Source organism: Triticum aestivum, chromosome 7D (genome assembly GCF_018294505.1).
Source record: "Triticum aestivum cultivar Chinese Spring chromosome 7D, IWGSC CS RefSeq v2.1, whole genome shotgun sequence".
Lineage (NCBI taxonomy): Eukaryota > Viridiplantae > Streptophyta > Magnoliopsida > Poales > Poaceae > Triticum > Triticum aestivum.
This window is the reverse complement of record NC_057814.1, coordinates 55,871,700-55,899,162: the sequence shown is the minus strand read 5'-3', so window position 1 is coordinate 55,899,162 and position 27,463 is coordinate 55,871,700. Positions and strand designations below refer to the sequence as shown.

General features: G+C 49.8%; 4 protein-coding genes across 4 annotated transcripts; all 4 read right to left on the bottom strand.

Moving 5' to 3' along the window:
• Nucleotides 1-12,686: 12,686 nt before the first annotated feature.
• On the bottom strand, nt 12,687-14,274 carry LOC123169288 (peroxidase 2). The gene is made up of 2 exons (XM_044587128.1): nt 13,987-14,274; nt 12,687-13,706 (listed from the first exon to the last, which is right to left on the bottom strand). The coding sequence occupies exons 1-2, from the start codon at nt 14,206-14,208 to the stop codon at nt 12,936-12,938; spliced, it is 993 nt and encodes a 330-aa protein (XP_044443063.1). The 5' UTR covers nt 14,209-14,274; the 3' UTR covers nt 12,687-12,935.
• A 7,190-nt stretch (nt 14,275-21,464) lies between these two features.
• Nucleotides 21,465-22,884, bottom strand: LOC123170122 (peroxidase 2). Its single transcript, XM_044587962.1, has 2 exons — nt 22,581-22,884; nt 21,465-22,495 (listed from the first exon to the last, which is right to left on the bottom strand). The coding sequence occupies exons 1-2, from the start codon at nt 22,803-22,805 to the stop codon at nt 21,725-21,727; spliced, it is 996 nt and encodes a 331-aa protein (XP_044443897.1). The 5' UTR covers nt 22,806-22,884; the 3' UTR covers nt 21,465-21,724.
• A 56-nt stretch (nt 22,885-22,940) lies between these two features.
• Nucleotides 22,941-25,897, bottom strand: LOC123170121 (uncharacterized). Its single transcript, XM_044587961.1, has 2 exons — nt 23,687-25,897; nt 22,941-23,612 (listed from the first exon to the last, which is right to left on the bottom strand). The coding sequence occupies exon 1, from the start codon at nt 25,895-25,897 to the stop codon at nt 23,786-23,788; it is 2,112 nt and encodes a 703-aa protein (XP_044443896.1). The 3' UTR covers nt 22,941-23,612; nt 23,687-23,785.
• A 172-nt stretch (nt 25,898-26,069) lies between these two features.
• On the bottom strand, nt 26,070-27,083 carry LOC123170775 (uncharacterized). Its single transcript, XM_044588539.1, has 2 exons — nt 26,785-27,083; nt 26,070-26,664 (listed from the first exon to the last, which is right to left on the bottom strand). The coding sequence occupies exons 1-2, from the start codon at nt 27,081-27,083 to the stop codon at nt 26,070-26,072; spliced, it is 894 nt and encodes a 297-aa protein (XP_044444474.1).
• Nucleotides 27,084-27,463: the final 380 nt, after the last annotated feature.

The window sequence follows — 27,463 nt, the reverse complement described above, 5'->3', positions numbered from 1 at the left end:
CGACTGCTGGGGAGGAGGAGGAGGCGGGCCGGTAGGCGGAGGGGGCAGGAGGCCATCACCCTTGGCGATCCTGGTGAGCCAGTGGCACTTCCGAGTGATGTGGTTGGACGACTTCGCGCCGCTGTGGAACTTGCAGGGCGCATCTAGGGCCTGCTCGTACGAGAAGGCGGGCAACCAGTTGGGCTTGCTGCCCTTCTGGCGTTTGGGAGGAGGCCGCCCTTCCGGCTGCTGGTCTTCAGCTGTCGCCACTTGCCGGCTGGTGGAAGCCGGTTGCATGGCCTTGCGCTTATTGTCATTCTGTTGCTGACTCCGACTGGTGTCACCAGCCGAGGTCCGAGGAGCTTGGGGTGCCACCTTGCCAGATGCATCAACTTGGATCTCCGCCTTCATGGAGGAGTCGGCCGTGGCATACTTGTCTGCTATGATCAACAGTTCATCAAGGGTCACCGGCTCGTCGCAGAGAAGCCGGTGCTTGAGGAGGATGCCTTCTCGGCACCCGGCGGTGAAGTACTCGATGGCCTGCACCTTGTGCACGCCCTCGCAAGAGTTGCGCAGCTCGGTCCAACACGTGAGGTAGTCGCGAGTTGATTCGTTGGGGCCTTGGATGCACAAGGAGAGCTGGCGAGGCTTGGGCGACCGCATGTATGTGCTGGTGAAGTTGCGGATGAAGGCTTCGGTGAAATCAACCTAGTTGTTGATGCTGTGGGGCTTCAGGCTGTTCAGCTATGTCCGGGCTGTGCCCTGGAGCATGAGCGGAACGTACTTCACGGCAACTCACTTGCTGCCGTTTGCTATGCTGACGGCCGTGGAGTAGTCGACCAGCCAGTCCTGCGGCTTCACGGAGCCGGTGTATTTGGGCGTGTCTCTAGAGAGCATGAACCCTTTGGGGAAGGGCTCATCTCGGGTGCGGGGGCCAAAACAAGGCGGACCCAATGCGTCTTCTTCTTCTAGCGCTAGGGATCGGTTGAGGCGGTCGATCCGGTGCCGGGCATCGTTTTCTCTGACTCCTTCTCGGCGGCCGAGTTGGTCGCCGAGCGTCGGGTGGTCAACAGGCGGCGGGGATATGCGCCTCTCCCTGCGGGGAGGGGGAGGCGGTCAGTCATCCCGTCGTTCCACTGCTCTTGGGCGGCCGTCTTGGTCGCGCTCGATGGTGATGCGAGTTCAGCTGCGGCTGGCAGCCAGCTCCTTGTCTCTTCTATCGCGGACGCCACCAGTCGGCGTCCGGGATGTCGCGCCTTGATCTCGGCGAGGAAGCGGATCGTTGTTTCGCCGGTTGGGCATCTCGACGCGGCAGCCGGCTTCTTGCTGCTCAGCAGTCGCGTCAAGGAGCTGCTGGACGCGCTCCGTCATGTGGCGACGCTCGTCGCCCTCGAGCTTGTCTAGTTCGTCTGCTGCCACCTGGGCTGCTCGTATGTTCTCTGCGGGCGTGGCGTAGACGGGCGATCTGCCCCGAACATGCTGGCAATGGTCGCGCCGCAATGCCGGATCAGGCCAATGCGGCTAGGCCCACCGGAGCCGGCGTGCCGCCGACGGCGCGGTCCATCTCACGCTGGTAGGCCTCCGAAAGGTGTCTCATGCTGGCCAGCCTATTGGCGCTTTCGATGAGCTGGACGCGGCGTGCTTCCAGCATCTTAGCGTTGGCGTCTTCTGGGATGGGTGCAGTCAGGTCTTGCAGCGCCCCCTCGAGCGGGTCTCGAGCGCCTCCGCCAGAGTGCTCGCCGTGGCTAATGACGAGCACCTCCGTCACGGTGCTGCCGCTGCTATCCGCGCAAGGAAGCGGTTCGTCGTAGACCACCACATTGGTGGGGAACGCGTCAAGCGACGCCGTTTCGGAGTCGACAAGCATCGGGTCGGTGGAGCCAACCGACTCCAAGTCCACAGCGGGCTCGCTAGCGACGTGGAGCTGATCGAGGAGGCTGACGAGGCGGCTCTCGGGGCCTTCTGTGCCCGCATCAGGCACGGGCTCGTCGGAGAGGCGAATGTCGCCAACAAGATCGGCGAGGCAGCTCGCCGCGCAGGCGACCTCCGCGCCGTGCAGCGCGTCGGCGCAGACGCCGTCTGGCGTGCCGGGCTGGCTGCGCTCGTCAGGAAGGAACAAGGATCCCGTCCAGAACAGGTCTTCGGGAGACGGTGCACCTCGCCCCACGGTGGGCGCCAAATGTCGGGGGTTGGGTGCGACATATGCCAAAGGATGGCTTATCATGGTGGGAGTGAGTAGAACGTCTCTGGTGCCTGGAAGCGGGATGATGCGTAGACACGAATGCCGACGCACTTTACCCAGGTTCGGGGCTCTTCTAGGAGATAACACCCCTAGTCCTACTCTGCGGGGTCTCCGCATGATCACTAAGGCACTAGTGAGTACAATGGTGCTCCTCGAGCTGTATGCTAGAGGTAGGAGAAAGCAAGGCTAGCTCTCTCCCCTCTCTCTCTATGTGTGAGTCCAGTTCTAACAAGTTGGAAACCCTTTGCATGGGTGCCCTGGGGTTTATATAGGCCTACCCCCAGGGGTACAATGGTAATCTGGCCGAGTGTAGGACCCGACTGTCAGTGTCTCTGGTCGCCGGCTTCTTCGCCGGCTGCTGGGGCCCGCCACCTGGTGGGCCCCGCCGACTGGTCTGGTACGGAGCCGACAGGCCGCCCCCGCCGCTTGCGGGTCTGGTCTGTTGGGGAACGTAGCAGAAATTTAAAATTTTCTACTTATCACCAAGATCAATCTATGGAGTCATCTAGCAACAAGAGAGAGGGGAGTGCATCTACATACCCTTGTAGATCGCGCGCGGAAGCGTTCAAGAGAACGGGGTTGATGGAGTCGTACTCGTCGTGATCCAAATCACCGATGATCCTAGCGCCGAACGGATGGCACCTCCGCGTTCAACACACGTACGGAGCGGGGACGTCTCCTCCTTCTTGATCCAGCAAGGGGGGAGGAGAAGTTGATGGAGATCCAGCAGCACGACGGCGTGATGGTGGAAGTAGCAGGATCCCGGCAGGGCTTCGCCAAGCGCAAGCGGGGAGGAAGAGGTGTCACGGGAGGGAGGGAGGCGCCAGGGCTTGGGGTGCTGCTCCCATGCGCCTCCCCACTATATATAGGGGTGGAGGGGGCTGGTTTCTTGCCCTCCAAGTCCATTGGGGCGTTGGCAAAGGTGGGGGAAAGAAATCCCATCATTTCCCTTCCCCACCGATTGGTATCCCCTTTTTTAGGGATCTTGATCTTATCCCTTCGGGATATGATCTTATTCCTTCTAAGGTGGGATCTTGGTGCGCCTTGACCAGGGGTGTGGGGCCTTGCCCCCACTACCCATGTTCATGTGGGCCCCCCATGCAGGTGGGCCCCACTTCGGAACCTTCTAGAACCTTCCCGGTACAATACCGAAAAATCCCGAACATTTTCCGGTGGCCAAAATAGGACTTCCCATATATAAATCTTTACCTCCGGACCATTCCGGAACTCCTCGTGACGTCCGGGATCTCATCCGGGACTCCGAACAACTTTCGGTTAACCGCATACTAATATCTCTACAACTCTAGCATCACCGAACCTTAAGTGTGTAGACCCTATACGGGTTCGGGAGACATGTAGACATGACCGAGACATTTCTCCGGTCAATAACCAACAGCGGGATCTGGATACCCATGTTGGCTCCCACATGCTCCACGATGATCTCATCGGATGAACCACGATGTCGAGGATTCAATCAATCCCGTATACAATTCCCTTTGTCTATCGGTATGTTACTTGCCCGAGATTCGATCGTCGGTATCCCAATACCTCGTTCAATCTCGTTACCGGCAAGTCTCTTTACTCGTTTCGTAACGCATGATCCCGTGGCTAACTCCTTAGTCACATTGAGCTCATTATGATGATGCATTACCGAGTGGGCCCAGAGATACCTCTCCGTCATACGAAGTGACAAATCCCAGTCTCGATTCATGCCAACCCAACAGACACTTTCGGAGATACCTATAGTGCACCTTTATAGCCACCTAGTTACGTTGTGACGTTTGGTACACCCAAAGCATTCCTACGGTATCCGGGAGTTGCACAATCTCATGGTATAAGGAAATGATACTTGACATTAGAAAAGCTCTTAGCAAACGAACTACACGATCTTGTGCTATGCTTAGGATTGGGTCTTGTCCATCACATCATTCTCCTAATGATGTGATCCCGTTATCAATGACATCCAATGTCCATGGTCAGGAAACCATAATCATCTATTGATCAATGAGCTAGTCAACTAGAGGCTTACTAGGGACATGTTGTGGTCTATGTATTCACACATGTATTACGGTTTCCAGTTAATACAATTATAGCATGAACAATAGACAATTATCATGAACAAGGAAATACAATAATAACCATTTTATTATTGCCTCCAGGGCATATTTCCAACAGTCTCCCACTTGCACTAGAGTCAATAATCTAGTTCACATCACTATGTGATTGTAATGAATCCAACACCCATGGGGTTTGTTCATATCTCGCTTGTGAGAGAGGTTACTAGTCAACGGGTCTGAAGCTTCCAGATCCGTGTGTGCTTTACAAATCTCTATGTCATCTTGTAGATGCAGCTACCACGCGCTACTTGGAGCTATTCCAAATAACTGCTCTACTATATGAATCCGGTTTACTACTCAGAGTCATCCGGATTAGTGTCAAAGTTTGCATCGACGTAACCCTTTACGACGAACTCTTTTACCACCTCCATAATCGAGAAAATTCCTTAGTCCACTAGTTGCTAAGGATAAGTTCGACCGCTGTCATGTGATCCATTCCTGGATCACTCTTGTACCCCTTGACTGACTCATGGCAAGGCACACTTCAGATGCGGTACACAGCATAGCATACTGTAGAGCCTACGTCTAAAGCATAGGGGACGACCTTCGTCCTTTCTCTCTCTTCTGCCGTGGTCAGGTCTTGAGTCTTACTCAATACTCACACCTTGTAACATAGCCAAGAACTCCTTCTTTGCTGATCTATTTTGAACTCCTTCAAAATCTTGTCACGGTATATATTCATTTGAAAGTACTATTAAGCGTTTTTGATCTATCCTTATAGATCTTGATGCTCAATGTTCAAGTAGCTTAATCCAGGTTTTCCATTGAAAAACACTTTTCAAATAACCTTGTATGCTTTCCAGAAATTCTACATCATTTCTGATCAACAATATGTTAACAACATATACTCATAAAAAATTCTATAGTGCTCCCACTCACTTCTTTGGAAATACAAGTTTCTCATAAACTTTGTATAAACCCAAAATCTTTGATCATCTCATCAAAGCGTACATTCCAACTCCGAGATGCTTACTCCAGTCCTTAAAGGATTGCTGGAGCTTTGCATACTTGTTAGTATCTTTCAGGATTGACAAAACCTTCTGGTTGTATCACATACAACCTTTCCTCAAGAAAATCGTCGAGGAAACAATGTTTTGACATCCTATCTGCAAGATTTCATAAATAATGCAGTAACTGCTAATATAATTCCAACAGACTCTTAGCATCGCTACGAGTGAGAAAATCTCATCGTAGTCAACTCCTTGAACTTGTCGGAAAACATCTTAACGACAAGTCGAGCTTTCTTAATGGTGATACTTACCATCATTGTCTGTCTTCCCTTTTAAATCCATCTGCACCCAACAGCCTTACGACCATCAAGTAGTTCTTCCAAAGTCTATACTTTGTTTTCATACATGGATCCTCTCGGTTTTATGGCCTCAAGCCATTCGTCGGAATCCGGGCCCACCATCGCTTCTCCATAGCTCGTAGGTTCATTGTTGTCTAGCAACATCACTTCCAAGACAGGATTACGTACCACTCTGAAGTAGTACGCATCCTTGTCGTCCTACGAGGTTTGGTAGTGACTTGATCCGAAGTTTCATGATCACTATCATAAGCTTCCACTTCAATTGGTGTAGGTGCCACAGGAACAACTTCCTGTGCCCCGCTACACATTAGTTGAAGTGACGGTTCAATGACCTCATCAAGTCTCCACCATCCTCCCACTCAATTCTTTCGAGAGAAACTTTTCCTCGAGAAAGGACCCGTTTCTAGAAACAATCACTCTTGCTTCCAGATCTGAAATAGGAGGTATACCCAACTGTTTTGGGTATTCTATGAAGATGCATTTATCCGCTTTGGGTTCGAGCTTATCAGCCTGAAACTTTTTCACATAAGCATCGCAGCCCCAAACTTTTAAGAAACGACAGCTTAGGTTTCTCTAAACCATAGTTCATACGGTGTCGTCTCAACGGAATTGCGTGGTGCCCTATTTAAAGTGAATGCGGTTGTCTCTAATGCCTAACCCATAAACGATAGTTGTAATTCGATAAGAGACATCATGGTATGCACCATATCCAATAGGGTGCAGTTATGATGTTCGGACACACCATCACAATATGGTGTTCCAGGCGGTATTAGTCGTGAAACAATTTCCACAATTTCTTAATTGTGTGCCAAACTCGTAACTCAGATATTCATCTCTATGATCATATCACAGACATTTTATCCTCTGGTCACGACAATCTTCAACTTCACTCTGAAATTACTTGAACCTTTCAATAATTCAGACTTGTGTTTCATCAAGTAAATATTCTCAGCATCTACTCAAATCATCTGTGAAGTAAGAACATAACGATATCCACTGCGTGCGTCAGCACTCATTGGACTGCACACATCAAATGTATTACTTCCAACAAGTTGCTCTCTTGTTCCATCTAACTGAAAACGAGGCCTTTCAGTCATCTTGCCCATGTGGTATGATTTGCATGTCTCAAGTGATTCAAAATCAAGTGAGTCCAAATGATCCATCTGTATGGACTTTCTTCATGCATATATACTAATAGACATGGTTCGCATGTCTCAATCTTTTCAAAAACGAGTGAGTCCAAAGATCCATCAACATGGAGCTTCTTCATGCGTTTTATACCAATATGACTCAAGTGGCAGTGCCACAAGTATGTGGTACTATCATTACTATCTTATATCTTTTGGCATGAACATGTGTATTACTACGATCGAGATTCAATAAACCATTCATTTTAGGTGCAAGACCATTGAAGGTATTATTCAAATAGACAGAGTAACCATTATTCTCCTTTAATGAATAACCGTATTGCGATAAACATAATCCAATCATGTCTATGCTCAACGCAAACACCAAATAATAATTATTCAGGTTTAACCCCAATCTCGATGGTAGAGGGAGCATGCGATGCTTGATCACATCAACCTTGGAAACACTTCAAACACATATCGTCATCTCACCTTTAGCTAGTCTCCGTTTATTCCGCAGCTTTTATTTTGAGTTACTAACACTTAGCAACCGAACCGGTATCTAATACCCTGGTGCTACTAGGAGTACTAGTAAAGTACACATTAATATAATGTATATCCAATATACTTCTGTCGACCTTGCCAGCCTTCTCATCTACGAAGTATCTAGGGTAGTTCTGCTTCAGTGACCGTTCCCCTCATTTCAGAAGCACTTAGTCTCGGGTTTGGGTTCAACCTTGGGTTTCTTCACTAGAGCAGCAACTGATTTGCCGTTTCATGAAGTATCCCTTCTTTCCCTTGCCCTTCTAGAAACTAGTGGTTTTACTAACCATCAACAATTGATGCTCCTTCTTGATTTCTACTTTCGCGGTGTCAAACATCGCGAGTTGCTCAAGGATCGTCATGTCTATCCCTGATATGTTATAGTTCATCACGAAGCTCTAATAGCTTGGTGGCAGTGACTATGGAGAACCATCACTATCTCATCTGGAAGATTAACTCCCACTCGATTCAAGTGATTGTAGTACTCAGACAATCTGAGCACATGCTCAACGATTGAGCTTTTCTCCCTTAGTTTGCAGACTTAAGAATTTTTCAGAGGTCTCATACCTCTTGACGTGGGCATTAGTCTGAAATCCCAATTTCAGTCTTTGGAACATCTCATATGTTCTGCGACGTTTCAAAACCGTCTTTGGTGCCACAATTTTAAACCGTTAGCATCACACACTGAACTATCACGTAGTCATCAAAACGTGTATGTTAGATGTTTCGTAACATCTACAGACGACGCTCGAGGTTCAGCACACCGAGCGGTGCATTAAGGACATAAGCCTTCTATGCAGCAATGAGGACAATTCTCAGTTTACGGACCCAGTCCGCATAATTGCTACTATCAACTTTCAACTAAATTTTCTCTAGGAACATATCTTAGTAGAACTAAAGCGTAAGCTACGACATTATTTGCAAAGACCTTTTGACTATGTTCATGATAATTAAGTTCATCTGATTATTTAATGAACTCCCACTTAGATAGACATCCCTCTAGTCATCTAAGTGATACATGATCCGAATCGACTAGGCCGTGTCCGATCATCACGTGAGACGGACTAGTCATCATCGGTGAACATCTCCATGTTGATCGTATCTACTATACGACTCATGTTCGACCTTTCGGTCTCTTGTGTTCCGAGGCCATGTCTGTACATGCTAGGCTCGTCAAGTCAACCTAAGTGTTTTGCTTGTGTTCCGAGGCCATGTCTGTACATGCTAGGCTCGTCAACACCCGTTGTATGCGAACGTTAGAATCTATCACACCCGATCATCACGTGGTGCTTCGAAATAACGAACCTTCGCAACGGTGCACAGTTAGGGGGAACACATCTCTTGAAATTTTAGTGAGTGATCATCTTATTTATGCTACCGTCGTTCTAAGCAAATAAGATGTAAACATGACAAACATCACATGCAAATCATAAAGTGACATGATATGGCCAATATCATCTTACGCCTTTTGATCTCCATCTTCGAGGCGCGGCATGATCACCTTCGTCACCGGCATGACACCATGATCTCCATCATCGTGTCTTCATGAAGTTGCCTCGCCAACTATTACTTCTACTACTATGGCTAACGGTTAGCAATAAAGTAAAGTAATTACATGGCGTTTTTCACTGACACGCAGGTCATACAATAAATTAAGACAACTCCTATGGCTCCTGCCGGTTGTCATACTCATCGACATGCAAGTCGTGATTCCTATTACAAGAACATGATCAATCTCATACATCACATATATCATTCATCACATCCTTTTGGCCATATCACATCACATAGCATACCCTGCAAAAACAAGTTAGACGTCCTCTAATTGTTGTTGCATGTTTTACGTGGCTGCTATGGGTTTCTAGCAAGAACGTTTCTTACCTACGCAAAAGCCACAACGGTGATATGCCAATTGCTATTTACCCTTCATAAGGACCCTTTTCATCGAATCCGATCCGACTAAAGTGGGAGAGACAGACACCCGCTAGCCACCTTATGCATCAAGTGCATGTCAGTTGGTGGAACCTGTCTCACGTAAGAGTACGTGTAAGGTCGGTCCGGGCCGCTTCATCCCACAATGCCGCCGAATCAAGATAAGACTAGTAACGGTAAGCAAATTGAACAAATCGTCGCCCACAACTACTTTGTGTTCTACTCGTGCATAGAATCTACGCATAAACCTGGTTCTGATACCACTGTTGGGGAACGTAGCAGAAATTTAAAATTTTCTACATATCACCAAGATCAATCTATGGAGTCATCTAGCAACGAGAGAGAGGGGAGTGCATCTACATACCCTTGTAGATCGCGCGCGGAAGCGTTCAAGAGAACGGGGTTGATGGAGTCGTACTCGTCGTGATCCAAATCACCGATGATCCTAGCGCCGAACGGACGGCACCTCCGCGTTCAACACACGTACGGAGCGGGGACGTCTCCTCCTTCTTGATCCAGCAAGGGGGGAGGAGAAGTTGATGGAGATCCAGCAGCACGACGGCGTGGTGGTGGAAGTAGCGGGATCCCGGCAGGGCTTCGCCAAGCGCAAGCGGGGAGGAAGAGGTGTCACGGGAGGGAGGGAGGCGCCAGGGCTTGGGGTGCTGCTCCCATGCGCCTCCCCACTATATATAGGGGTGGAGGGGGCTGGTTTCTTGCCCTCCAAGTCCATTGGGGCGTTGGCAAAGGTGGGGGAAAGAAATCCCATCATTTCCCTTCCCCACCGATTGTTATCCCCTTTTTTAGGGATCTTGATCTTATCCCTTCGGGATATGATCTTATTCCTTCTAAGGTGGGATCTTGGTGCGCCTTGACCAGGGGTGTGGGGCCTTGCCCCCACTACCCACGTTCATGTGGGCCCCCCATGCAGGTGGGCCCCACTTCGGAACCTTCTAGAACCTTCCCGGTACAATACCGAAAAATCCCGAACATTTTCCGGTGGCCAAAATAGGACTTCCCATATATAAATCTTTACCTCCGGACCATTCCGGAACTCCTCGTGACGTCCGGGATCTCATCCGGGACTCCGAACAACTTTCGGTTAACCGCATACTAATATCTCTACAACTCTAGCGTCACCGAACCTTAAGTGTGTAGACCCTACGGGTTCGGGAGACATGTAGACATGACCGAGACATTTCTCCGGTCAATAACCAACAGCGGGATCTGGATACCCATGTTGGCTCCCACATGCTCCACGATGATCTCATCGGATGAACCACGATGTCGAGGATTCAATCAATCCCGTATACAATTCCCTTTGTCTATCGGTATGTTACTTGCCCGAGATTCGATCGTCGGTATCCCAATACCTCGTTCAATCTCGTTACCGGCAAGTCTCTTTACTCGTTTCGTAACGCATGATCCCGTGGCTAACTCCTTAGTCACATTGAGCTCATTATGATGATGCATTACCGAGTGGGCCCGGAGATACCTCTCCGTCATACGGAGTGACAAATCCCAGTCTCGATTCGTGCCAACCCAACAGACACTTTCGGAGATACCTGTAGTGCACCTTTATAGCCACCCAGTTACGTTGTGACGTTTGGTACACCCAAAGCATTCCTACGGTATCCGGGAGTTGCACAATCTCATGGTCTAAGGAAATGATACTTGACATTAGAAAAGCTCTTAGCAAACGAACTACACGATCTTGTGCTATGCTTAGGATTGGGTCTTGTCCATCACATCATTCTCCTAATGATGTGATCCCGTTATCAATGACATCCAATGTCCATGGTCAGGAAACCATAACCATCTATTGATCAACGAGCTAGTCAACTAGAGGCTTACTAGGGACATGTTGTGGTCTATGTATTCACACATGTATTACGGTTTCCAGTTAATACAATTATAGCATGAACAATACAGAATTATCATGAACAAGGAAATACAATAATAACCATTTTATTATTGCCTCTAGGGCATATTTCCAACATGGTCGGTGGCTGATTACTGTAGCCGTAATGCTAATGACGCGTACTTGGTCAGGGGAGCGTGCCTACAGTCCCGCCGCCTGGTGGGAGATCATTGTAGCCACACCGTGTCTCATCTGGTTAATGGCGCACGGACTCCGAGGGAGGGGAGGGCCGCCTGCTAGAGGCCGGCCTCCCTCAGGTCTGACTGGTCAGGTTTCCGCCGTCTTTCGGGCTCTCGCCGCCTGATAGGGGCCGCCGCCTGCAGGCCGTACCGACAGGTCATCGTGGGAACAGGGCTCCGCCCGTTAGGAGTGACGTCAAGGGTGGAGTGGCAACAGCGCCGCGCCGTGCGGAGATCTCCGCCTGTACGGGGCACTGTGGCCGCGCCTCGCCATGGATATGGGAGTGATGGGCTACACTGTAGCCACATCCTGTCTTGTCTTCTTAATGGGGGCGCAGACTTTGATGGCGCCGTGGGCCGCCGGCTAGGAGCCGGCCTCTCTGGAGGCCGCCTGCTAGGAGTCGGCCTATCTTGGTGCCGTTTTCTGGAGCTTGGCCGTCTTCTGGCAGCCGGCCACTCGAGCCAGCCGGCCACCAGGAGGCGGCGCTTCATTCTGGATGTTTGTGGGGCGCAGTCGGCCCAATGTCTTGAAAGGCTCAGGGACTCGGGTTAGGCTACCCGTGGCCCATTATTCCGACAACCTATTTGCGGCTCACAAAGCCTTTGTGGCGATGGTGCTCCTGCCCTTGCTTCTTCGCCAGCAACTCTCCTTTGCTCCGGCGACGGCAGAGATTACGGCGGTTCGTTGAAGGTTGAGGATGAACAGGGACCCAAGGACTTTTATGCGATTTTGGTGTTCGTTTGGGTGCTTTCTGTGATATGGTGGGACAACTGTACTGGATGTACCTGTGATGTATGTTTGCGTCTTTGTACTCGTATTTGTATGGATCTTGCATGTAGTTGAATGAAATACGAGCGCTTTTTTCAAAAAAAAAAAACCATCCATCTGGGTGAGGCCTGAGTTGTGATTAGTTATAGGTTAGATAAATTTTGTACCGTAATGACGCCGTTGAGGTGAGTAAATAAAGCGAAAAAAAGTAGTGTGTTACAAACGGATCAATCCTGCATTGCCCAACACGAGGGCTGATCCTATGTAGCCCAAGCCAAGTCGGTCAAAAGTTGCCGTAATGGAGTACACAACAACTACCCTTGTCGCCCCGTGGCATAAACTTTGCTAAGTACGGCCTGTCAATGCTAGGAACTCCGCGTAGTCCGTATAAGCCGAGTTTAATTTGATTGTCGAGTTCCCTTTACCTGGCTCTCGACAACGGCATGCATCTGCCGAGTCGGGCACGTTGCCAAGAAACGTGCTCGCTTATGTGTTTTTTGTCGAGCTTCTGTGATTTGACTCTCGGCAATGACCAACTTTCCAGTAGTGTCATGTTCGAAGATGCAAAATGTTACAGCAAAAGTGTAACTTTATTTTCCCAAATGGAAGAACATTGGCTTGCAGCGCAGTTACACATGTAGACGAACAATTCCGTTGGCGAGAATTGAACTAAGCAATAACAAAAGAAAAGACAACAATGATGGATGCTAAAAGAACGCCAAACTATACAGCGGTAACTCGCTTCCAGGATGAAAGCAGACAATGGAGATGGAGTGATCCTTCACCACGCATGCACGTCCTAGACGCGCATGCACTGCACTTAGTAGTAGTTGATTGCGCGGCAGTTCTTCCTGATCTGTCCCTGGTCGCCGGTCTTGACCTCGATGCCGGCCATCTTCACCATGGCCTTCTCGAACCTGTCCTCCCACCACCCGGGGATGTTGGCGTTGTCCACCACCATCCTCGCCGTCTCCTCCGACGTCAGGAGCGCCGCGTCAGAGGTGAAGAGCACCGTGTGCGACAACACGTTGTTGTAGTACTGCCTGTCCAGGTCGTTCGGGGTCACCACGTCCTGCATCACCGTCGGGTCGTTGTCGCCTGGGGCGGCGTCCGCGGGGCACTGGCCACGCAGGAACGCAGCGAGGCCGCCGTCGATGTCGGAGGAGACGTTGAGGCGGTCGGGCACGAAGGCGGAGCAGTGGGAGCGCCCGATGGTGTGCGCGCCGGAGAGGATGACCAGGTCCTCCACGTCGAGGCCCTTGACGACAAAGCTTTCCACGAGGTCACTAAGGTTGGACGTGGGCGGGACGAGGAACTTGACCGGCTCGGAGGCGTTGGAGAAGGTGCCGTCGCGGCGGCCGGACGGCACCTCGAAGTCCACCTTGCCCCCGCTGAGGATGCAGGACGCGTCGCGGGCCGAGAAAGCGATGATGTCGGCGCAGGAGACGACGCCCGGGCAGGCCGCCTCGAGGGCGTCCTTGATGGCGTCGATCAGCTCAAAGCCGCGTAGGGAGGGATTGTTGGGCGCGCTGAGCTTCTCCGGCGTCGGGCTGAACGGGGTCGGGTCCAGGAGGACCGAAGCATCACAACCCTAGGTGACCACCGACAATTCGGCAAAATCAATCAACTATAAAAGTATACATGCATGTTTGCATTGTATTGTTGAGGAAATCATTAACTGGTAGCTACTTGGTTGCCTGGTGAGTTGGGGATTAGTAGGCTAATTGGCAAGTTAATCGGCCATTTAATCAATTAATTAACCGATTTACCAGTTTATCGGCTACTCGATGATCCTACGAGTAGCGATTAATCGGCAAGTTAACTAGTTAATCGGACGAATTCTTGAATTTCTTGCAGTGAGTAGTATGTACCTCGACAAAGCAGTCGTGGAAGAGCATGCGGATCATGGCGGCAGCATTGCCAGGGTTTTGGGAGATGGCCTCCATCATGACGCCCTTGACGATTGCCTCCGCTTGGGGGCACCTGTCATGGTAGAACCCGATCTGCAGAGGGCTGGCCTGGCACCCCACGGCGAGGAGCAGCAAAGCGCACGCCACCAGAAGGTACAGCTTCTCAGCACCAGCAGCCGCCATTGTTTCAAGCTAGCTTGAGTTCTTGACTAAGACAAAAGAGAGAGAAGAGGGAGGTGATCGATCAGTGCCCGGAGAATGCCTGCGGCTATAGTTCCAGCAGGAAGCTGCTTATATAGGCGATTAGGCGAGCATTCGAAGACCTAGCCAGCCTTATTGGCAATGATTTTTCCCGATCTTTCTTGCTTCGTTGGAACGTTACTACACCGGCCGGTAGTTGCCACCGCTCGTCGTTCAATTGGCTCACTCAGCTCCTGACAACCCAGTGGCACCCAAAACAATCTCACAGGGCGTCGGTGATGATATGATACACAAATAAGGAGTAACAAACAGTAGTTCACTGACCCTGATTTCTTCAGAAAATGAGCTCACTAACCCTGATGGTTACATTCGGCCTGTTGACTTGGCTGATGTACATATGTATGAACCGGTCATGTGTAAGCTAGACCTGGACTGGAGCTAGCCAGTATTTTGTAGTTATAGTACCTAGATCAGGCAGCTGATTGACGGGGACGCATGTTTTTCCGGCCGTTGAGAAGTCAATCAAGTTAATTTAGAACGTTTCGTTTGTCCGTGTGTGTGCTTCGTGTTTCAAATCCGTAGTGCCAGAAATTTCCTGCGAGCATTAACTACTAATTCCTTGGTAGCAACAGCCTAACAGGTAGATGATCGATGTAACGGGTGTGATCTGTTGGAAATCATTTTATGTTATGATTTGTGGAAGATTGAAAACATGAAAATCAAGCTCAGCGATCAACGCCAATTTATGCAGTACGTAGTTTGTAGTTTGTTTTCTTCTCGCTTTTTTTGTGACCGGTTTTGTGTGTGTTTGTTTCTGTGCCTTTTTTGGGCTGGGTTTTGTGTGGTTTTGGTCTTCTCATTTTCTTAATTTTAATTTTCATCAACTTTTTCTCTTTTCAAATTCGTGAACCTTTTCAAATTCTTGAACTTCTAGCTTGTGAACTTTTTTCAAAACTTTCTTTTTTTTTGAATTCCACGAATTTGTTTTTTGAATTTCACAAACCTTTTTTATAATTCTTAAACATTTTTTAAGCTTCATGAACTTTTTGAAATTTTTGTGAACTTTTGTATGGACTTTTCTCAAGTTCGCTATTTTTTTAAAAAAAAATTGTGAACTCGTTTTGTTTTCTTTCTTATTTTATTAAGTTTTTAGAAAGTCAATGGACAACTGGTCAACCAGTCAGCCGGTCAACCAACGAGATGCATGCGAGCGAGCGATGCGTTAGGAGATGCGAGAGAGCACAGCCTCACGTTTGCTGGGTGAGGTGAGTAAATAAAGCGAAAAAAAAAACTGTGTTACAAATGGATCAGTCCTGCATTGCCCAGCACGATGGCTGATCTTCTGTAGCCCATTTACGAGCCAAGTCGGTCAAAAGTAGACAGCGAATGTCTGGAAAAAGACCTTTTTGCCATTTTCATTACCATATTCGTACAGAAAAGTTGTCCAAGAGTTTGGGGCTTTTGTACGTCGATAATTTATTTTAGTGTAAAGTAGCATGGTAACTCACGTACCACAAACGTGATAACTTACGCAGCTCAGGCGTGATAATTTTGGACCCAATTTTTTTTTCTTAGAACATACCAAACACGAAACTAGTTTTAAAGGTCTTGTCACGGCGGATTTGAAGGTGCAAATGAATCTTAAATCTGACCGGCGGTTTGAGCTACAAAACATTTTAAATTTTCAAATGGGGAGAATCTTGTATGGAAGAGCTCTTCCGGGACGCGCGCGGGGTTTCAGCCGGAGTGCGCCACCGGGAGGGGAGGAGCTAACGTCGACGGAGAGGAGCGGAGCGGCTAGGGGAGACGGCCGGAGGAGAAGCGACAGGGGTACATGCAGCGGCACGATAGCGGTGGCCAATAGGGAGGAGGAGTCGGCGGCGGATCGGTATGTATAAGAAATATTTTAGGTCAGATAAGCCACGATTGTACCTACATATATAGGAACTCTTCGGCGACTGCCTTGGATCGGGAACTCAGCAAAACCGTCTACATGGTGGAAAGAAAAAGGATGAATCATGAATGTATGATTAAAACTATGCCGACTTCCGTAATTTGGGGCTCGACAAACTCAGTCTGTCATAACGGAGTACACAACAACTACCCTTGTCGCGAACCCATGTCCGCCCCTCCTCCTCCCAACCCTAGCCGCTCCTCCTCCTCTTTCCTTCCTCGCCGCCACCTGAGGCAGCCGCTGGGCAAGCCTGGGGCGCCAAGGATGATGGCGGCGGGGCCTCGGTTGCCCTACTTCTGCGTGGGAACCGCGGATCTGGAGCGGCGGCTCCATTGGCAAAGCACGACCGGCTAGCTGCCATGCGGGCGGTGGATCTGGTGTCCCGGCCGCGCGGGCGGCGGGATCCGATGGTCGTTGGCGACCGGCGGCAGCTTCTGCAGCGGACGGTGCGCGTGATCTGGCGCCTTCCCTCCTCCCCTGTGACGCCCCCCGATTCAATCATACACTAATCATGCACGCAAACGTGTACGATCAAGATCAGGGACTCACGGGAAGATATTACAACACAACTCTAAAAACATAAATAAGTCATACAAGCATCATAATACAAGCCAGGGGCCTCGAGGGCTCGAATACAAGTGCTCGATTATAGACGACTCAGCGGAAGCAACAATATCTGAGTACAGACATAAGTTAAACAAGTTTGCCTTAAGAAGGCTAGCACAAATTGGGATACAGATCGAAAGAGACGCATGCCTGCCTGGGATCCTCCTAAACTACTCCTGGTCGTCGTCAGCAGTCTGCACGTAGTAGTAGGCACCTCCAAAGCAGTAGGAGTCGTCGTCGATGGTGGCGTCTGGCTCCTGGACTCCAGCATCTGGTAGCGACAACCAGAAATAAAGGAAAGGGGGAAAAGAGGGAGAAAGCAACCGTGAGTACTCATCCAAAGTACTCGCAAGCAAGGATCTACACTACATATGCACGGGAATATGTGTAAAGGGCCATATCAGTGGACTGAACTGCAGAAAGCCAAAATAAGAGGGGGATAGCTAATCCTGTCGAAGACTACGCTTCTGGCAGCCTCCATCTTGCAGCATGTAGAAAAGAGTAGATGGTAAGTTCACCAAGTAGCACCGCATAGCATAATCCTACCCGGCGATCCTCCCCTCATCGCCCTGTGTGAGAGCGATCACCGGGTTATATCTGTCACTTGGAAGGGTGTGTTTTATTAAGTATCCAGTTCTAGTTGTCATAAGGTCAAGGTACAACTCCGGGTCGTCCTGTTACCGAAGATCACGGCTATTCGAATAGATAAACTTCCCTGTAGGGGTGCACCACATAACCCAACACGCTCGATCCCATTTGGCCGGATACACTTTCCTGGGTCATGCCCAGCCTCGGAAGATCAACACGTCGCAGCCCTACCTATGCACAACAAAGAGGTCAGCACACCGGTCTAAATCCTATGGCGCAGGGGCCTGGGCCCATCGCCCTTTGCACACCTGCACGTTGCGAACGCGGCCGGAAGCAGACCTAGCCTAGCAGGCGTTCCAGTCCAATCCGGCGCGCGCCGCTCAGTCGCTGACGTCAAGAAGGCTTCGGCTGATACCACGACGTCGAGTGCCCATAACTGTTCCCGCGTAGTTGGTTAGTGCGTATAGACCAAATGGCCAGACTCAGATCAAATACCAAGAACTCATTAAGCGTGTTATTTTGAAGTAACCGCGGACGCCGACCAGGGCCAGGCCCACCTCTTTCCTAGGTGGTCTCAACCTGCCCTGTCGCTCCGCCATAATGTAACAGTCGGAGGCCGTCGGGAACCCAGACCCACCTCTACCGGGATGGAGCCACCTGCCCCTTCAGCCCCCATCTCCGAACAGTATCATAAGTAATGTAACAATATAAAGTATATAGCATATGCCCGTGATCACCTCCCGAAATGATCACGGCCCAGTAGTATAGCATGGCAGACGGACAAGAGTGTATGGCCACTGATGGAATACTAGCATCCTATACTAAGCATGTAGGATTGCAGGTAAAGGTAACAACAGTAGTAGCAAGGACAGGCTATGCATCAGAATAGGATTAACGGAAAGCAGTAACATGCTACACTACTCTAATGCAAGCAGTATAGAGAAGAATAGGCGATATCTGGTGATCAAAGCGGGGGCTTGCCTGGTTTCTCTGGCAAGAAGGAGGGTTTGTCGTCGATGTAGTCGATCACAGGGGTACCGACAGCGGTCTCGGGGTCTACCGGAAAAAAGTAACGGGGGAACACAATAAATAACAGAGCAAACAAAGCATCACAAAACATAACAAGGCAATACGCAGAGCCAGGAGTGATCTAACGCAGGGATAGGTGCTACCGGCGAAGGGGGAAAACATCCGGAAAAGTATTCCCGGTGTTTCACGTTTTCGGACAGACGGACCCAGAGGGGGAAAGTTGCTGGTTCGCTATGCTAGGGACGTGTGGCGGACGAACAGACTGCGTATTTGGATTCGTCTCGTCGTTCTGAGAAACTTTCATGTGTAAAGTTTTTTCATCCGAGTCACGGATAATTTTCTATGATTTTCTTTAAGTTTTATCAATATTTTAGATTTTCTAAATTACTTTTAATTCGAATTGACCAAGTCAATTTGACTAGTCAAAAGGAGAGGTGTGGCCCATATGTAAGTGTCACAGGGTCAATTTAATTAGTCTAAAGTAATTTAAACTAGTAGGGCCACATGTCATCTGCACATTAGGCTTTTTATTCCACTAATCTAATCCTAAACTAATCTATCACTAATTAATTAAGCCGCCCGGAGGCACAGTCGGGTGTGCACCTTGTGCACACACGCACAGCCATGCCCAAGCATCAGCAGCAGCCTGCTGCAGCAACTAGCGGCAGTGGTAAGCAGAGCAGCAAAAGGCGAAGCATCAAGCAGTGGCCAAGCAGCACAGCAGTGCAAGAGCAGCAGGCAGAGGGCGAGCAGCAGCGGCGGCAAAGCAGCAGCGACAGGTAGCCGCAACGCAACAGCAACAGACAGCGGCAGCGCCGGCAGTACGCAGAGCAAGCAGCAGCAGCAAGTGCAGGCGCGCACGCGCGGGCAGGCAGGAGCGAGGCAAGGGCGCGACGCAGGGCTTGCGGGCGCGCGTGTGGGCGGCTCAGATTGTGGCCGGGATAGGCAGGGGGCGGGCGAGCGCAAGCTCCGTCCATGCCGGCCGAAGTGCGGGGCGGCTAAACGGCGACAGATCGAGGGGGCGAGCAGAGGAGCTCACAGTGAACTCGGGGACGTGGTAGGAGTGGCCGGAGGTGGACCGGAGCGGCGGCAATCGACGCCGGACGCCGGCGATGTACGCATTGAAGATGAGGTCGACGGCGAGTGTATGGGTCGTCCTTGCTCGATTCAGTGCTCGGGGTAGACGAAGTAGACCGCGACGGTTCTCCTGGACATCTTGGCGCGCCGAGGGGAGGTCGGTGGCCGCGGGATCGACGCGGCGATGATGGCCATGTGCTTCGGGCGATGAACAAATCAACGGGATGAACGAGACAGAGAGAATGAGAAGGCTAGGGTTTGTCCACTCGGTTGGGGAGGTCTTTATACACCTCTGGGGTTCGTTGGATGGTCAACACGGTGACATCGGCAGTCACGACGGCTGGATGTGCGCCATGGCCTCCTCTCTGTAGCAGGAGATAGTGGAAGGCCTGCTGTGGGCTGGGCCTTGTCACTACAGCAGCAGGCCTAGTGCATAGTTGCATTTCTTTTTGTTGTTTTATTTTATTTACTGTTTTGTAGTTCCTTCAATGTTTCGTATTTTAATTTAATACCATTCAATTTTTTGGACTTGAAACTTGTTACTTAAATACCAGGCTGCAAGTTGAATTTTGGCACACAAAGTTTCATGTGGTTTGGAAACGTACAATTATTTGTTTTAAAAGGAAAAAGTTCAAATAAAAGTGGTTGGTCCTGTTTTGAACATTTTAAGGCCACTTTATTTTTTTTAAATGGTTAACACATGACAATTACCTAGTGCACTATATTCTGAACACTTTTGTTTTTTTGTGTTTGAAGGAATAAAATTTTGACTTGCATTTGAAATTAAATTTGACTAGGGTTTCAATCAAGGGGCAATATAAGCATAGCAAAACATGATGACATGGCACATTAGGGGGAAATCACTGTAGCTTGACTACTGGGGTGTTACATCCCCTGTTCGGCGTGCGGGCCAACCTGGTCGGGCCGCACTTCCTTTTCGTCGCCAGTACTGTACAGGAGGCGCTGCTGGTGGCGGGGATCTAGTTCGGGCGAAATCCCTGGCCGGCCATGACCGGCCGCGCCGACGGCGACGCCTGAGGACGCCGTTCCCCTCCTTGGAGGCGTCGGTATGGACTGACCTCCTCACTTCACCTTCCCCTAGGTCTCCCGGGCGAAAGCCCTAACTTTGTTGGGCGGCGGCGGCGCTCATGGCGCCGTTCCCTTCTTGAAGGCGCCGCTTTGGAAACCTTGGGGTTGGGTGGCGATTGTGGGTGGTGGGCGACGGCGGTGGTGCGGCCCTATCCTAGCATGGATTTAAGTCCGTTGCTTGGAGATGGACTCGCGTAGGTGGAGGTCGTCGTCTAGCGTCGTGGTGACGTCAATGGCGGAGGACCTGCCAAGGCTCGCATAGGTGGAGGTCGTCATTTGGCGTCGTGGTGGCGTCGATGGCAGAGGACCTGCCAAGGTTGTCACCTCAATCTGCTCTGAAGTTGGACCAGTGAAAGACGGCGGCGACGACACATGTGAGTGCGTCGGATCGGTTTGAACCCCGGACCCGACAGATGGCTTGGGTGAGGCCTCCGACTTTAGATGTTAGGTTTAGGTGAGAGGTCTAGGTATGTGGCCAGCTTGCACCCCTTCATCATTTGGATAGGAGTAGCGGCAGATGTTGCCAAGATGGCGGATTCAGGCATATTGTTGTTCTATTTTATAAGGTCCTCAGAATAATCAATAAAATGACCGCATGCATCTTCTAGATGCAGAGGCCGGGGGTCATCCTTCTTTAAAAAAAAACAACTACCCTTGTCGCGACGTGGCATAAACATTGCTGAGGATGGCCTACCAATGCCAGGAACTCGACGTAGTCCGTATAAGCCGAGTTCAATTTATTTGCCGAGTTCCCTTTACCGGGCTCTCAACGACAGCATGCATCTGTCGAGTCGGGCACGTTGCCGTGAAAACGTACTCACTTGCGTGTTTTTTGTCGAGCTTCCATGATTTGACTCTCGGCAACGACCAATTTGTTCAAAACATGTTACAGCAAAAGTGTAACTTTATTTTCCCAAATGAAAGAACATTGGCTCGCAGCGCATTTACACATGTGGACAAAGAATTCAGTTGACGAGAATTGAACCAAGAAATAACGAAAGAAATGACAACAATGATGGATGCTAAAACAACCAAACTTTAAACTTAAAAAAAAAACTTTACAGCGGTAACTCGCTTGCAGGGTGAAAGCAAACAATGGAGATGGAGTCTTCCTTCACCATGCATGCACGTAGACGTAGACGCGCATGCATGCACTTAGTAGTAGTTGATTGCGCGGCAGTTCTTCCTGATCTGTCCCTGATCGCCGGTCTTGACCTCGATGCCGGCCATCTTCACCATGGCCTTCTCGAACCTGTCCTCCCACCATCCGGGGATGTTGGCATTGTCCAACACCATCCTCGCCGTCTCCTCCGATGTCAGGAGCGCCGCATCGGAGGTGAAGAGCACCGTGTGCGATAGCACGTTGTTGTAGTACTGCTTGTCCAGATCGTTCGGGGTCACCACGTCCTGCATCACCGTTGGGTCGTTGCTGCCCGGGGTGGCGTCGGCGGGGCACTGACCACGCAGGAATGCGGCGAGGCCGCCGTCGATGTCGGAGGAGACGTTGAGGCGGTCGGGGACGAAGGCGGAGCAGTGGGAGCGCCCGATGGTGTGTGCGCCAGAGAGGATGACCAGGTCCTCCTTGTCGAGGCCCTTGACGACGAAGCTGTCCACGAGGTCGCTGAGGTTGGACGTGGGTGGGACGAGGAACTTAACAGGCTCGGAGGCGTTGGAGAAGGTGCCGTCGCGGCGGCCGGACGGCACCTCGAAGTCCACCTTGCCCCCGCTCAGGATGCAGGACGCGTCGCGGGCCGAGAAAGCGATGATGTCGGCACAGGAGACGACGCCCGGGCAGGCCGCCTCGAGGGCGGCCTTGATGGCGTCGATCAGCTCGAAGCCACGCAGGGAGGGATTGTTGGGCGCGCTGAGCTTCTCCGGCGTCGGGCTGAACGGGGTCGGGTCCAGGAGGACCGAAGCGTCACAGCCCTAGGTGATCACACCGACGACTCGACAAAATCAATCAACTATAAAAGCACGCATACATGTTTTCATTGCAATTTATTTGTTGTACCTCAACGAAGCAGTCGTGGAAGAGCATGCGGATCATGGCGGCGCCATTGCCGGGGTTCTGGGAGATGGCGTCCATCATCACGCCCTTGACGACGGCCTCCGCCTGGGGGCACCTGTCGCGGTAGAACCCGATCTGCAGAGGGCTGGCCTGGCACCCCACAGCAAGGAGCAGCAGCAAGGCACACGCCACCAGAACGTGCAGCTTCTCAGCACCAGCAGCGGCCATTGTTTCAAGCTAGCTCGAGTTCTTGACCAAGATTGAGAAAAGAGAGAGGTGGTTGGTAGCTGGTCGATCAGGGCGTGGAGAATGCTTGCTGCTGCTATGGTTCGAGCAGGAAGCTACTACTTATATAGATGGGCATTCGAAGACCTAGCCTTGGCATATGTTGTGTATACATATGTTGCCATGCATGTGCTAAAAATTATCAATGATTTTTTGTTGGATCTTTTTGCTTCGTTGGAACGTTACTACACCGACCGGTAGTTGCCACCACTCGTCATTCAATTGGCTCACCGAGAAACAATCTCAGACAGGGCGTCGTTGATGATATGATACACAAATAGTACGTATATATAGTAAAGGAGTAACAAACATTAGTTCACTGACCCTGATTTCTTTAGAAAATGAGCTCACTAACCCTGATGGTTACATGCGGCTGGTTGACTTGGCTGATGTAATCCCTCCGTTCCTCAATGTAAGTCTTTTTAAAGATTTCACTACCAACTATATACGGATGTATATAGATATATTTTAGAGTGTAAGTTCACTCATTTTACTTCGTACGTAGTTCATAGTGAAATGTCTAAAAAGACTTATATTTAAGAACGGAGGGAGTACATATGCATGAACCGGTCATGTGTAAGCTGGACTCGAGCTAGCTATTTTGTAGTAATAGTGGCTAGATCAAGCAGCGGATTGACGGGGACGCATGTCTTTCCGGCCGTTGAGAAGTCAAGTTAATTAAGAACTTTTCATTTCTGTCGGTGTGTGTGCTTCGAGTTCGTGTTTCAAATCCGTAGTGACAGAAATTTCCTGCGAGCATTAACTAATACATCAGCAAATAGCTTGCCCAGACTTATTTAAAAAGTAAACACTTGCGAACGTACCGAATTGCTAATATTAATTCACCAGCAAAGAAGGTTTCCTGTATGTATTGTTGGCTGAAACTGCTGACTCCAAAACCTGAGTTATGAACTCTGCATGCATCAGAGTATCTTTGTCAAAGGATTTCTGAGAATGTCATGATATGATTCCTCGTAGTATCTTGTATCCATCCAAAGATCTGCAATGTTTTTCTTCCATCTACGACACTCTTCTTCAACAACCTTCTCAAGAGAAAACTGTCCAGTTTTTACGCCGCTTCTTTGTGAGATTGCCCAGTACTCCATAATTCCTTGAACAACAACATGTCTGGGGCAGCCATGTCCTTTGAAAACCAGCTGCTTAAATCTGCCTATAAGCGATACAAAACATGGCTTGTCCCAGTCGATAGAATCGTTATCGACGTCGAAAAAGCCTTCCTCCTCTAGCTTGTTCCTCAGTTTTTGGATGCTCACATTCAACTCCTTGTTCGCGAGGATGTCTCTCAAGTTTTCACAATAAGTATAAATTTGACGTTGCGCGTGCACAATGTGAGCTCGATCATCCAAAGATAATTTCATGAGCTTATGGTCAAGCTTCCCAAACCGACTTTTCACAACGTGTTTCTCAGCAAATTGCAGAACAGACTTATCATGTGAAGAATTAAACTTATAGACATTATCGTCCAGTTCCCCTGAGGCCAAATATTGGTCAAACTCCTGATGCAGACGGACATGTTCTCTTGCCTCAAAATAATTGCAATATATATTCATTCTATAGATGTATTCACATGCGTAAGGCTGCAAATGGCCAGGAGAATCTATGAATTCCGGCTCGAGGGGCTTGCACGAATTGGCCTCTTGTGCAAAATTAAACTGATGAGCTATCTTTATAAGGAAGTCCTTTTGACCCTCCCGTATTAGAGGATGAAACTTAGGTTCCAAGTAGTACAATATGACATTGTAAAAAGTAGCAATCGCATCTTTCACGTCCAATGGAGAAAGCTTTGCATCAATCGGCAAGTCTTCCATAAGCCGAGCCATGGCACTATGGCGTTTATTAGAGTGTGTAAGGTAAGGTTTCAAGGAAATTAGTTTACAAAGCCATTCGTCCATTTGATGGGAATGCATCTCAGACCATGCTGCGGGTAATTTTCGATACACCATATCACGTATAATCCTAACATGATCATCCAGACTGTTGCTAATGCCATGTTTTAATCTAAATTCAGGCCTCAGTTTCTCAAAAAGCGTAGACTGGCATGGATATTCATACTCTGAACAATCCATTGCATCAGCTTCATACAATATGTCAACATAGGTAGGGAGGTACCTTTGAAATTCGTCTTCAAGCTCCCAATTCCACATATTGACAGGAAAATCCGCTGGAATAGGACAAGATGCTTTCACAAGAAGTTCTTGCTTTTGCCTTGAAAACCAATCTTTAAACCGGTCAACTGTGTTCTCACGGTCTGGATCTTCAATAGTGAAATCCGGGTTTTGTATAAAAACTTTATAAATCGCTTCACATAGGACCCAAAGATCTTCGGTAGCCGTTTTGCTCTTGCTTGGGTTCAGCTGGCAACTTAACTTTCTGATTGTCTGCTGAACCGCACATGGAAGATCGTCACAGAGACGCTTAATTGTAGCTGGAAGCATAGCATCTACGATTAACCGTCTGAGTTTCACATGTTTTGTAGCGACAGCAACTTGGACCAAAGCATGACAGAAGGGAAGAGCGTCCATCGTTGCTTCACCGTCAACCCATGACCCAAAAAGGTTCATGTTTAACATTCTGATAAACCAATCATCAAGTATAGTATATCCAACCACAGAGTAAGTTGCTGCACACTTCGAATCACACAATGAAGCGGTCTTCACCGTAATGCCAGGAAGCAGGTCCAAACGCATAAGCGCATCATTTGGTTCCACGGATGCTAGAACCCCAAGCAACTTGGAGACTTTGCGAGTCATGTCAAGCAGTAGACAACCTTCTAACTTCTTTACTCTTTCCTCCGACCCACCAAGATAGCCGAAGGAGTGAGCTAAATAAGGGAGGTCATGACCCTGGCCTTCATTTAGAAGACTGAACCACGCGTCAGAAAGTGCGTACCCACATTCACTGAGCAAGGGTAGTAAGAGCTTCAAAATCCATTCTCCCAACAGCTCACGAGGGCAGCACTTGACCAACGGAAGAATGAAGAGGTCGATGAGCTTGCTAACATGCCGGAACTCCATACAATACAATTTCTCCTGGATAGCATCGCTAACTGATGAAATGTCCAACAGCTTGCAGGACGGTCCCTCGATGACCGCACATAAACCCAAGAAGTTGTATCCGCTCTCACGGATTCGCTGTAACCACTGCCCTATGCCATTCTCTTCAAACTCCGCCCACGTCGTCGGTGTCCTACAGTTCCCCGATTTCTATGAGGAGACGAGAGATCTGAGCAGGGTTCTGCATGATTCTGGCAGTTTCTACGAGTTCTTCTGGCAAATTTGCCATTGCATCCTCCGCGTACGATATCCATAGGGCATGTACAGCTCGAAGCAGCTTCAAGACCAAAGGAACGATCAGCGGCAGGAGGTTGGTTAAGGCTGAATAGCTTATTGCTTGACCTGTTTGGAGCTCATCCCTGCACTTTCCGAGCTCCTTCTCGAAGAACTCAACAATTTCCAGCACATCATGCCTGAACTCGGAGTAGGAGAATAAACACTGGAGATCTTGCACGCGAGCTGCCCACTCCGGATGGTACCAGATCGATCCGAGCTTGCGCACGAGGTGTTCGGACTGCTGCTGATGATGCATTGCAGTTGCAGAGGATGATGCTTCGTGGAGAAATGCTCGACAGAGTGCGCCGTGTTCTTTGACAAGCTGGTGTAGCTTCCGCATCGGATCGCCATGTGATTCTCCCGAACAATCAGTGCCATTGTTGTCATTCTGACGGCTCCGGTGACAACTGCCGTTAACAAATTGATCAGATGTACTGTTTTCCATCAGACTCCTGTGAGGAAATACCCAACTTTAGGAGGGAAACAGATCGCTTCAGGAGGAAAAAAAAAAGAGATGACCGGTGATGGCTGGTGAACGGCGGGCGGCGCAACCGGGGAAGATGGCGGCGGACCTCCCATGGGAACGATAGCCGGGATCGGCGAGTTCGGGCGCGGAGCGGCAGGTCCGCGGCGAACTCGGGCGGGGTACGTGGGGGCGGATCTCAGGGGAGGACGACGACCGGCCGAAGGCAGGCAGGCGCTCGTCGGAGATGAAGGCCTGGATGCCGGCGCCGCGACCAGGGGACGGAGAGGCGATGCGAGCAGGGCGACGGCGCGATCCAGTCGCGGGAGACAGCAGCTCACGCACGACGGCGCAACGGAGTGGTTTGAAGGCGCCACCAGGATTAGAAGACGTAAACTGTTGGCGCATTGGCCTGTGGTAGTTATCCTGTAAAGTCTTTTTTTTTTCTTGATTGAGTGGGGATTATCCTGTGAAGTTTCTTTAGGCGTTGTTTGGATACGATGGTTATACCAAACCAGTTTCCGCTAATCACGTTTAGGCATCTAACCATCCAAAACCATGTTTGGTTAGTCCACCTAATCCCTGGATAAGAAAAACTTGGTTTCCCGAAAACCAAGAAAACGAGTATTAGGAAAAGGAAGCGACTAACCACCAGTCGCTGGACGATAAACATCAGATCCGTACGATCGTACAACCGCGTCCCTCCCGCGCGTGACCCACTTCGGCAGAGCCATCCACGACCCAGCCTTCTTTCGCGAGGCCCACCACGCGCAACTCATGAGGCCTAA